Source organism: Diabrotica undecimpunctata, chromosome 2 (assembly GCF_040954645.1).
Source record: "Diabrotica undecimpunctata isolate CICGRU chromosome 2, icDiaUnde3, whole genome shotgun sequence".
NCBI lineage: Eukaryota > Metazoa > Arthropoda > Insecta > Coleoptera > Chrysomelidae > Diabrotica > Diabrotica undecimpunctata.
Window position 1 is genome coordinate 139,870,010 of NC_092804.1, and position 13,576 is coordinate 139,883,585.

Consider the following 13,576-nt stretch of genomic DNA (forward strand, 5'->3'; position numbering starts at 1 on the left):
TTTGTGCCCAATTTATGTACTCAACCATAACTACGATACAGTTTTTCACATAAACATATTACACAAAATGCACAAAACAGTCAGAATTTGATATGCCTAGGGTAAAAACACCGGCCTCAAATATTGTACAGCCATTATATGCTGTTAAAGCATAACAACAGGCGCGAAAGCAGAAAATTCTATAAATGCATAAAAGAAAGCACACAGTCATTTAGACCAAAACCAACGATATGCAAAGACAAGGACGGAGAACTACTAACAGAGAAGCAAAAAATTATAATGAGATGGAAACAATATTTCGAAGAAGAGGGAATGCCAGAATTATAGGCCAATTACATTGCTAAATGTAATATACAAAATTCTTTCTGGTATAATCTACAATAGATTATTAGAATACTCCGAAAATATAATTGGTGATTATCAAAATGGATTCAGACCAAATAGAGCCACTACAGATAACATATTCATACTAAGAACGATACAAGAAAAAGCTTATGAATACGACATAGACCTATATAATATATATATAGACTTTAAACAAGCTTTTGATAGTGTGAAAAGAGACAAAATGCTGGAAGACCTTTGTAATCTAGGTATACCTAAGAAATACATCAGCCTCATAAAAATGACATTGCAGGGTTCAAAAGCCGCAGTCAGAGTAGATGTAGAACTGACTCCCTTGTTTAACATCAACATGGGAGTAAGACAGGGAGATGCCCTATCAACCATGCTATTCAACCTAGTTCTTGAGGCAGTCATCAGAAAAACCAATATAACCGGCCATATAAACACCAAATCAGTACAAATTACTGCATATGCAGACGATGTAGCCATCATTAGTAGGAATAAGCCACGACTAATGGAAGTGTTCAAACAAATTGATCCTGAAGCAAGAAAAAGAGGTCTCAAAATAAACGAAGCAAAAACGAAGTATATGACAGTCAAAAGAATAACTGACAATGAAAATAATATCACAATAGACAACTATACTATCGAACGAGTGGATGCCTTTACATATCTCGGCACAGAAATCAATCAGAATAACTCCGTAAGTAGCGAAATTAATGCACGTATTTCCAGCGGGAATCGTACATACTATGCTAATAAAAGATTGATGACATCGAAATTATTAGACAAAAGAACCAAAATGACTATCTACAGAACACTGATTAGACCCGTAGTAACCTATGGATGTGAAACTTGGGTAATGACGAAAAAAGATGAAGCCCAACTCAGGACATTCGAGAGAAAAATACTGAGGAAAGTATATGGCCCGGTACAAGAGGAAGATGGCACATGGAGAATCAGGAGAAACGACGAGGTTAATGAGTTAAATGAAGGTTATGACATTGTAAGATTTGTGAAAAGTCAAAGACTGTCATTGCTGGGACATGCGCAGAGACAAAACGATGCAAAAACAACAAAGAAAATGTTACAATGGAAGCCCATAGGAAGGCGAAAAAAAGGAAGGCCCAGAACGAGATGGTTGGATGACGTGGAAGACGACCTGAAAACAATGAACATAAGACAATGGAGAAGAAGGGCACAAGAGAGATCTGAATGGAAGGACATAGCCAGACAGGCAAAGACCCATCCAGGGTTATGATGCCAAAAGAAGAAGAATTATATGCTGTTGCCTACAAGATCGCGGTCTAGCATGTCAATTTTAAAATGACTAAACCAAGAACAAGATCTTTGGTTATACATTTTGCAGAATTTCTTTAATAACCTTTTTTTGAAAACGATCGAAGTCGAAACGTCAAACATTTGTTCAATAAAAATGTGATTTTTATTACAACCAATAATTGTGGCGCAATCCCATATAAACATACTATTTAAATTATCTATTGTATCTAATTATCTATCTCACATTTCGTTTCTCTAGCAATAGTTACCTTAGAGACGAATTCTGGGAAAGTTTCTTCAAGTACGAATTGCTTTATACCAAGTATGATATCTATACGCCAAAATATTAAACGTTATCTTAACCAATTGATTTCCATGTTTTTAAGAACGTTATGTAAAGCACTGAGGTCATAAAATGTATAATGAAATCAGGACTATCGCCCCTAAATACAAAATTATTCCAAATCTTTATATGGTCCAGTCGTCAGAGGTTTTCTATCTAAGCACGAGACGAACAAGTTAAAGTTTGATGAGAATGCCAATTTCAGGATTCTAAAAAGGATGCAAAAAAGTTTGTCATTCCTATGACTAGGCTTCTCCTAAAACCCACACTCCTAGGTGGGAAACACCGAAAATTACCAAAAATCCGCCATTTTGAACTAAAATTTTTTATGTAGAATGAACCGTTCTCTCACAATCAATTTTTTAAATAAAATTTGTATCAACTCGACGGTAAAAATTTGATATTTTTTGAACAAAGTGTCCTGTCGAGGAAACTCAAAATGCGTTTTAAAGGCGAAAATTAGTGCACTTATTGTACAATTTGAAATCTGGTGTAAGAGGCCGCGGTATTCCAGTTCGAATAGCGTATATTAAACATCTTATTCGCGGCTCAACCTCGCAAAACCACCCTTTCTTCTTCACTGCCTTACGTAGGTACGTAACGAGCTGATCATGTCTCTTGTTGCGGTGCCAGTGTGATGCGGGGCACTTTTGCAAAACGTGACTAAGGCTCTGGTTACGTTCGCATCCCTTTCGGCACCTCCTTTCATGTGGTGGATTTGAAAGGATGCCTCTCGTTGGTAGGAGATTTCCTCGCAGTTGAATTGCCTTGATAAAATCTCTCCCTGACCAGTAGGGCGGTGGATTGCTTATCCAGGCTGTTTTCTGAATATGAAAAGCCCTGGCGAAGTCCGTTTCCGCTATAGCCGTCCTCAAGTTTCTGGCTCAACTCACGCGCGATCGATGCTGAATTGCCCGAAGATGTTCTGGTCCATTTTAAGATTTTCTCCCAGAGACGTGACATATATGGTAGACTGAGGGTTAACGACGTCGTATCAGTAGCTGAGCTGATAAGTTTAGTCAGTCTCCTTCTCAAGATAGCCGGGACGTGCATGGCCATGGCCATGACGCCCAGGCCACCCTCTTTTGTGGGAGCGTGGATATAAGCATCGGCGTACGTACGATTAAGGGACAGACCCTTCCCAAGGGCTATGCGCATGGACCTGTCAAAGCCTTTCAACGTTTTCATGCTGATAGTTGGACTCTGCAACATGTCGATGTACTTCGGTAACGAGTATGTTTTTAGTACCAGCAGCTTTTGTGCTGGTTTAAGCCCCGCTCGATAAATACGATCGAGCTGTGTCTGCAGCTCGTTGAAGGCTACCCTGGTCTGTCCTAGAGCATTATACCTTCGGCCTAGGTATCCAACCAGCTCACTCGGTTGCAGCTGCCGAATCTTGTCGTTGCCGACAGAAAAGAGAGAGCGCGTGACGCAGTAAGAGTGCTTATTACCACGGTTGACGTTAACCGTAATAGCTGCATTTTTACCGGCGTTTATTGACATCCCTCTCTTCTCGAAGAATTCGACGGCTGTCCGAAGCTATTTGGTACCATCCTTGGCCGATTCGGACAGCAGGATTAAATCATCAGCGTAACCTAGCACTGAGATTTTCCTGCCATCTGCAATTGGAAGGCCAGGCTTGTCTCCCTCAAGCTTGCATATCAGCGTATCGACCACCGTATTGAAGAGGTAGGGCGACAAGGGATCTCCCTGTTTGACGCCTCTACTTATCTTAATGTTCGATGTGCACTTGCTACCGTCAGTGACCCTCGTACGACAATTTAGGTACGAGTCCACCACATACCGCTTAAATGTAACGTCTAACCCGAAGCGATTCATTGCCCGTTCTATAGATTGTTCTGAGATCGTGTCGAAAGCTTTACGTAGATCAATAGATATGATATTGTATGGACGAAGGCCTCTTCTTCGATCTTTGATTACCGCCTGAAGCGTCAGGTTGTTCAATAGAACGCCATCTACCTGCCGAAAGCCTCTCTGAAGCTTGTGGAAATCTAGCACCGCAAGCCTCTTCCCTAGCAGACGATGCAACATCCTGATCATTACCGATGATATGGTTATCGGACGCCAATTACCTACCTCCAGTGGATCGCCACCCTTCATACCTCAGAAGTAACACCAAACTGGAGCGAGGTATTATAGACTAGAACCAATTTCTGAACAGTTACTTTAGGCAGCTCTCGGATCTTAATGAAATTAGGACCGGCTGCTTGAGATTTCATGGTTTGTAAGGCCCCGAGGATTTCCGCTTCTGTTACAGCATGGCTGATCAGTAACGGTTCCTTCTGATCTAAAATTGGTTCGTTATCTGTAGGCAATCTTGATGAAAAACTTCGTCCGATATTTCCGTTCAACGGCTCTGATGTCAGGGTGTACATCGTTACCAAAGAGAGGCTTGTCATCTATGATTGCCCGAGCCAGAGCGGATCTGTCGGTATGGTATCGTGTTTGGGTCAAACGGTATCGTTGAGCCCTTTGATGGCGTCTATTTTCAATAGCTGGGGCGTTAGAAGCTTTCGAGTTCGTGCGTGTTTTTGGCTGTTATTTTCGCTTCCCGGCATTCGCAGTGACAAACTCTGCGGGGATATACTCGTTCAAAATAGACCTAACGCTCTCACGATGTCGCTCAGCATTCGTGTCTTGAGTATATCTGTAAGCTGTTGTTCGGTTTCCGACCATCCGTTCGTAGCGTTGAAATAATCATTCATGTAAGAGGCAATCATCTCACGGTCTCTCAACGGAACAGGCTCATCAACTTCGGGGTTCTGCACATCAGCGGACAGTGGGGTGTCGCCGTGCTGACCCGCATTGTTAAGCCCGAGAGACCAGAGGGTGTCCGATTCACCCTGAGCTGGCTTCACCGGCGAGGGTTCTCCTTCTGAAGTGGCGTAGTTTGCGAAAGTCTCGATGTTAGAAGGTCCAGCGATGGGATTCGGAGACCGATTCCTACGAGGAACTCCTTGTATTCTGGCTTAGCCCGAGCACGCCGGATCTGTTCTTTGGTATTATCAGGAAAGATTTCCATCAAATACTTCAGAATGAACCGGCCTCGTACCGGAATTCCTCTTGCCCCATCCGGATGATATCCTCGTCGGTGAATCTCACCAGCCTACCGGGATTCTCGTACTTCTGCTCGAGCTCCCCGTTGTACGCATCAGGATGAGCGCGGCTCATGTGTTGACGCACTCCAGCCCAGGACTTGAATGCGCGCTCACAAATTCCACAGATGTTGTCATCATCTCGTCTGGGTCCTCGGCAGTGTAGCCTCCGTATGTGAGTATCCATAGGGCCTGCGTGGCGAAGTTAGTACCACAGTAGCAGATCACAATCTCGTTCGATGGTTTGTAGAATAACTGGATGAGTAGGAAATAATAACTTACCCACCACTTAGATAATTTGGAATCTACGTTACTCTATATACTAAGGCTTCCAGGAAACTGGAAGGGTGTACAGTCTTAAAGGAATTCGCAAAATCCGACTGGTTAGTAACTGCACTGGTTCGCTGACTCAAGGATCCCAAAGGGACCGGCAAAAGCTCGAATATGGCGCACACTACCAATCGGATACACCCTGTACAATTAGCAATCTCTATTCGCCGAATCAGAGTACTAGCTCTAAAACGTACTAGTATTCCTGATCCAACGAATATGGATTCCCAGCTCTACCAACGAGGAGGTCTGTACTAGATGGTTTTTTGTGGTAAGGTTGAAACACGACGTTCACCCAAACGCAAATATAACTGAAGGTCGCTTTCGAGAGTTTTGGATAACTCTGGCTGCTAATATTTCAGCCAATTATGTCTGGCGAACGACGGGCCAAGCAAAACCACAATTGCAGAGCCAATGATAATAGAAAAAGGGCTAATAAACATTTTTGTTCAAAATTATCTCAGCTACCTACATTTTTTGTTTGAAACATTTTTTAAGGTGTACAGAATCTTGGTAAATCGATGTTTCTAATTTTTTTGACATCCTTTTTTACATCTTTTTTGGGGTCCCAAAATTGACATTCTCAGCAAAATTCAGCTTGTTCGTATGATTTTTGATGTTCAGTGACATTTTTGTCTCTTACAGGAGTGTGTTATCACACGTTTAATATCAATTGTTGTAAAAGTCTAATACTCCGAATAGTTAAAATACAAATCTATTATTATAAACATATACTAAGAAACATTTAAATACAACTTTATGATGAGTAATCCTGGTATAATTTAACGATTTGTAGTTGACTTTATAGTTATATCGCCTTTATTACTAGAATATAAGAAACAAAGCTTTTATTTTTTAAATAAGATTAAATTTGAGATTAAAAATATGTTATCAAGTAATTGGGGTTTTTGTGAACGGAAATATTACCAACATTTGAATCATTTATGGACAATTGACAATTCTATAATTAATTATTAACTAATTGCAAATCATATAAGGGATAAACAAAATAGTGGTACTTCAAAATTTCCCATAAGTGAATGCGTGACTGATTAAGGGAGAGAAAGATTGATTTTCAATATTTTAAAGATATTTTTAAAAGTTATTATTAAAAAAATGTTTAATATAAGATTGTTTATAATATTAATACATTATAGTAAAAAATTTCAAGAGTATTTTCTGAAATTTTGGTACGAAAATATAAAAAATTAAAAATATTCCAAGATGCAAGGGAAAATCACTTTGCGGTGTTCAACTGTTATACTAGCCGATAATATCGAAGATTTACAGATGATGCTAAATAGAGTAAATACAACTGGCAACCAATTTGGACTGAAGATCAATAGAAAGAAAACTAAATTTATGGTGATCAGTAAAAAGAACATTCAACATATCGACCTGAATATTGAAGCCGAACGTATTGAAAGAGTACACCGATTTAAATATCTGGGATATACAGTAAATGATAAGTGGGACCCAGACGTAGAGATTAGGATCCGAATTGAAATAGCAAGATCCAAATTCATCAAAATGAGAAAGCTTTAAGCAACCGCCACCTAAGCGTTAACCTCCGATGGCGCGCCACGAAATACTAGGTATTCTCTACACTACTTTACGGAGTTGAAGGGTGGACGTTAACAGCAGCAACTATAAAGAAGTTAGCGGCTCTAGAAATGTGGCTGTATCGACGCATACTGAGAATACCTTAGACAGACAGAGTGACCAACACATAGGTATTAAGACGAATGGGTAAAGAGGTGGAATTGTTAACAACTGTTAAAAGAAGAAAAGCGTCATACCTGGGCCATGTGTTCCGTAATGATAAGTACAGTCTGCTACAGCTTATCGTGGAAGGCAAGGTTGAAGGTAGAAGAGGTTTGGGCAGAAAGAAGACATCCTGGCTGAGAAACTTGAGAGAATGGTTTCAAATACCAGAAGCTGCGAACATAATACATGCGGCACAAAACAGAGAAACCTATCGTTTGATGGTCGTCAACCTTCGGTAGAAGACGGCACATAAAGAAGGTGTTCAACTGAATCTGTTGACAAAAAACCAAAAAAATTTCGTTAGTTTATGAGTTTTTGTAGGTCGCAACGTCGAGATATTCATTTTTTAAAATTTTGGAAGGTAAAAACGCAAATTTTTTGAATTTTCGAAATAGTTTGACTAATTTGATGTAACATTAATTATAACAATAAACTGGATCATTTGAAAAAATTATTTGTATTAAAAAATTTCCTCGCCTTGTTAACCGATTTCAATTTTTCAAAGTGCGTTTGACAGCTTGAGCCTTTTTTATAGAAGTAAAAATATTCGACGTAAAATACGTAACAATATTCTACGCAAAAATATTCGACTTTTAAAAGTGCCCATTTTGGGCCCAGCATAATTTTAAAAATTTGCAGTTTTTTTTGCTGACACTGGGTTACAAAATTATTAAGCAAAAAATATTAAACCGATCTTAACAAAATTTAGCACACGTTACAGTGGTATTATAAGTAAGTTTTTCTAGGCCAAATACAAAGGCTGTTAGTTGTCTACGAAGTCAAAAGAATTTAAAAGAGAACCATCATTTTTGTTCACTTTTTTTTCTTATTCTTGCTATTTTTTAAACAGTAAACATTAAATTTTTAATTTCTAGCTAGTTAAATTTTATGTACAATTAAAAAACGATACTTATACCTTATATAAGTTTTTTTGTACGAGCAATATCTCTCGAGTTATAGGCGAAAATGAGCGCAAAAAGCAAACATTTTCGATTTTTTTCATTTTGTTATATAAAAAAATTAGCACAAGATTTGTGACTGACGCATATCGTTATTATTGATACAAGGCACATGCTGTAATAATTCCAGCAAAAAAATAGACTCCTGAAAATGTCCAATATTATGATCTGCTCTTCCACATATCCTGCCTGAACTAACTTAAAAAACGCGCGATCGCCGAGAAACCGATATTTACCGTTTGTGGCGCGTTGTCGCTCTTAAGGTCGTGGCATATTATCGTGCACGTTGCGTTTCCAGCACATATCGTTTCCGAAAAATATAATTTAAATGGTTTTAAATATGAACAACGCACACTGTCCGAAACATTGCGTTTCAGACACTTGTTCAGTATATTCGAACACAATATTTTACTGATGCCGACGGCTGCGTAACGAGTCGTAACCGGTTTGTAAGGATAATGTTAATTAGATACCCGTCGTTTTCCCCTTGTTGTTTATTTAGGTCTTTGTTTGATTTTGATACAGAGTATTTAAAAAAAATAATTTTCGAGGTTGTTTTTAATAGGAATTTAATAGGAATAATAATTAATAGGTTTAACAATTATTTTAGAATGAATAGGATTCAGTTTAAATATGTTTTAAATTTAATTTCACCTTCAGTTAAAAAACAAAATACTACATTTAACGAAGCCATACATATCAAACCAAAAAGTATTTTTAAAAAGAAGAGGTATCACTTCCGTACAAAAGTCCTACTTGTTTATCACTTCCGTGATTAATTGTCACAAAGCAATAAAAACACATGCATAAATGACAAAATAGCATCGAAAATTATTTTTTTAAATACTCTATATCAATATCAAACAAGTTCCTAAATAAACAACAAAGGGAGAACGACGGACATCTAATGCACATTATCCTTACCAACCGGTTACGACCTATGTCCCGGACAGTGTGCGTTATTCATATTTAAAACCATTTAAATTATATTTTTCGGAAACTAAACGCTATGTGCTGGAAACGCAACGAGCACGATAATATGCCACGATCTTTAACCCGGATCCGGAATCAGACAGCTCGTGGAATGATGCTCTTCACTAGTTCACTTCGGCAAAGAGGAACAGAAAATTCAGTGAAAAAGAGAGAGACCACGGTGAAATGTCATTAGGAAAATGGATGGATTTTTGGATGGCACCCGATGTTAGTGTAAAATTAACAAATATATACTTTTTGGTAAACACCACAATAAAACGTGTCCCGTCGAGATCAGGGTTTAGGCACATATTGCTTAAAAAGAATCAGTAGGTTCACTCTCGCATTTTCACGGTTCCAATTTTGAATCCACTCCTGGCTCATTGCGCAATAGATTTGGAGAAAAGTGCCGCTGTTGCAAGATTTAAAATATTCCATCAGTTTCAAAGAATATTCCAAATTTATAATAAAATAATTATTATAGAAGTTTTATAGAAGTATTATAGAAGTAAAAATTTTACAGTTATGTCATTATACTTCCGAAACAGCGATATATGCTATCACTTTGCCATCGTTGTGAAATCTGATTTTGTGTCTTTCAAAATTAAGATTCGACTGTTACTGTTCCTGTCTGTGAGTAGGTATCTTAGCTGGGAGTAACATATGTTCTACTATTTTATATTCTGCAAAAATTCTATTTAAAAACAAAAATTAAATTTTAAACTTAAAAAACTTTGTAAGTTATATAAAAAACATAATTTTCTTGAACCTTTTAAAACAGAATATTAAATAGTTGAGTACTCAGCCGTTTAAGTAAAAAAATCAAAATTTGTCTTGTGATAAATCTATTTTTATTCATAGTACCCTATCATATCTCGTATGTCGCTGTCGCTATACGTTCATTAATATTGAAGATTCTGTATAGTGCCCTTTCATTTAACGGATCACACGCTCCAATGCCGAAATGTGTATTCTTTCTGTCTCAACAGCGTTTTTACAGCTTTTACTTAATTACATTTAATTTTGGTAGATGTTGGTAGTTCAGGCTTCTTTCCTAGGTGGCATAGTTACCTTACTGAATAAACAGTGTGACTTGTCATCCTAGCCTTTTATATAGATAGATTCTCCCAAGTCACAATTTTAATTGTACGTAAAAATATGAGTTTGACTAACTACGTTATGAACGTAGTCATCCTACATTGGGATCTTTTTTAGGACAGTTTTGTCCATCAGTATCACACGTAAAAATTTTACTAAGTTGAGTAATTTATACAATGATAAAAATTCCAACATAACTTCGTTAGAGCACTTCATAGTAAAAGGTTGGATATGCGGTGCATTAGCTTCCGATTGTCTTTGAACTGTGCATATTTACCGACAAACATAACGCGCGGGCCATAAATACACAGTTTTGTCCTATACAAGGGATCGTAAACCACAAATATTGAGAAGAAACACGGTATTCCACGTTGTGTTGGTTTCCGTCTTTATCTTTTTTTTTTGTCTTATTGTCTTCCTTAAACTAGGAAGGAGGAGTGGAGTGGCATTCTATGAAGAATGCCACTCCACGTTTCGTCAGAACGTTCTTTTATGGATGGGTGACAAAACAGAAACAGTAGTTGAACGAACACATTAGTAGAATGGCGGAGGATATGATAGTACGAATAGCACGAAATAAGTCACCAAATAGACGAAGAAGTATTGACAGAAAAAGAAAAAGATGGTGCGATAATTTAAACAATTTATTTGGTTAATATTGAAGAAGAAACAGGCTTTAAAGCTTACATACAAGAAGAAAGAAAAATATGTTGTATGTAATATGTGTAAATATTGAAAACCATTTCCGAATTATGGATAATTTGACCCCTTCTCCTATTCAAAAATTATTAGTGGGCAGAAACGCTCAATACGGGGATAAAGTGACAAGAATTATTTTTGCATAAAAATTTATTCCCTCCAATGCAATGAGTTTTTATCTTTCCCACTTATTTATATAGGAAGTAATTGGCTGGGTAATAAAAACTTACCGAATTTTTAAGATCAAAGAAAAAAATTTGTATATTTGCATTGTAGGCTTCCATAAGTGTAAAATACTTATGAACGTACAGATAAAGTAGTCTACAATATAGATCCTAATCGGATTTAGATTAAAGTTAAAATGTACTTTAAAACTGATTTCGATATCAAATTTATATAAAAGCTAAATTAGCAGCTTACACAAAATAGTATTGTGGCACTGAAGACTACGTTCTTGAGTTTGGTTTTACTGAATCAAAATGACTGAAAAATCAGAAGTCAGAATTCAACAGAGATTCTACTGGTTGTCAAATACCATATTTCATCAGGTTTTGGCCGTTACTTGTGGATTTATATTTTATATATTTTTTAAAAGCCATGACCTTACTTCTGCTAGATTTCTACATAATTTCTTAGCTTCTGGAGCTGTAAGTAAGAATTACTAATTTAAAACTTCAATTCTTTTTAGTTTTATTTTTAAGTAGTAGATCGACAATAATATTTAACACTTATAATCGAGCTCTTTTTGTTGAATTGTATCTTAAAACAATCCTGATATTATTCGAAGTAGTTTGACCTTTTCATATTTTTAGTTATCATTATTTTTATCTTTATTCCTATGCACGATCACTTTTTAATATTATTCTCATTCATAACTATGAAACTATGAATTTCCTAAATATCTCCCAACAGATCATCGTTAATCTTTATTTTCCACTCAATTTGAGACACACCGATTATGTACTGAGTAATTATCGTCTTGAATTTAGCCTAACAGTCTTAATATATGCTCTCTTATTTTGGCAATAATTTGGGTGACACTTCCTATAAAAACTTAATTCCTTATGTTATCCTTTGTCTAAACTCCTTTAATTAACTTAACTCCTTTATCTAAACATTCTGATATCTGCAACATATTTTCAATTTTTTCTTTTTTCTTAACTACCCAACACAACCAGTGTCCTAGCGTGTTTTATGATAGTCTTCATATATATATATATATATATATATATATATATATATATATATATATATATATATATATATATCAATATAAAAAAAAGTGCACTCGTAAGTGAATGGGATATTTTCGGTCAATTTGGAGATAAAAAAGACAAGAGTTGTGCTACTTTATCTATTTATTGATTTATTTAGTAGATTAATTTTTGATGTTTTTTCATAATAATAACATTTTAATGCTACAGATCTTTTAAAGGTAAGATCATTTACTTAATTGTTTTTCATATTAGATGTATCGCTAATAACACTCTTTTAGATGAACTGATGATGCATGATCCCCATTGAACAGTGGGCGAAACGTCTTCAATAAATAGATAAAGTAGCACAACTCTTGTCTTTTTTATCTCCAAATTGACCGAAAATATCCCATTCACTTACGAGTGCACTTTTTTTTATATTAAACTAAACGGTCATATTCCTTAAAGATATATATATATATATATATATATATATATATATATATATATATATATATATATATATATATATATATATATATATATATATATATATATATATATATATATATATTACAAGTGATAATTTCGACCAAAAAATAATTTTTAAATACATAGGAATTATCAGGTAAAGTGGTCTCTAATAAAAATCTTTGTTTTTTCTAAGAAACTCAATATTTTGCTATTTATTTGATAGCTTCATCAGGAGTACACTGTAAAACAATTTTAACTTCATTACAAAAAAGGTGTACAAACACATTTAAAAATTTAAAAAACTTTTAGATTATTCTAAAAAAAAAAAAACAAATTTCAGTTTTTATTTGTGAAATCTTTTAATTTTGTGTCTTTTAAATATTTCCGGACTAATTTCAAAAAAATTTAAATATTCATATTTGGCGCCTCTTTATACGCAACCATATAGCAATCGAAAACTAGTTATCAACAACAAAAAATATAATAAACAGAAACGAGTGTCTTTCTGACATAAATGAAACATCAAAATTATAATTATTATCATGATTCCTAAAAAATTTAATAAAATTAAAATATTGTAATTACAACATATACTTTAAATAAGTTAAGTTTAATGTTTTGTGAATTTAAAAATTTAATGGATTAATCTCATGTTGTACCTTTTTGTGCTAGTTTCATACAAAGTTTTTTAATTCTTATTTTATTGTAATTCTTCTTCTTTATGTGCCGTCTTCTACCGAAGGTTGGCGACCATCAAACGATAGGTTTCTCTGTTTTGTTTCGCATGTATTATGTTCGCAGCTTCTGGTATTTGAAACCATTCTCTCAAGTTTCTCAGCCAGGATTTCTTCTTTCTGCCCAAACCTCTTCTAAGCTGTAGCAGACTGTACTTATCATTACGGAACACATGGTCCAGGTATGACGCTTTCCTCCTTTTAACAGTTGTTAACAATTCCACCTTTTTACCCATTCGTCTTAATACCTCTGTGTTGGTCA

At 35.6% G+C, this 13,576-nt stretch overlaps 1 protein-coding gene across 1 annotated transcript in view; it reads left to right on the forward strand.

The window, feature by feature from the left end:
- The first annotated feature begins 11,339 nt into the window (after positions 1-11,339).
- Positions 11,340-13,576, forward strand: part of LOC140434947 (transmembrane reductase CYB561D2-like) — a 29,285-nt gene continuing 27,048 nt past the window's right edge. Inside the window, exon 1 of the mRNA XM_072523589.1 lies at positions 11,340-11,557. Within this exon, the coding sequence (XP_072379690.1) occupies positions 11,390-11,557 (168 nt within the window). The 5' untranslated portion in view covers positions 11,340-11,389. The remainder of the gene's footprint in view (positions 11,558-13,576) is intronic.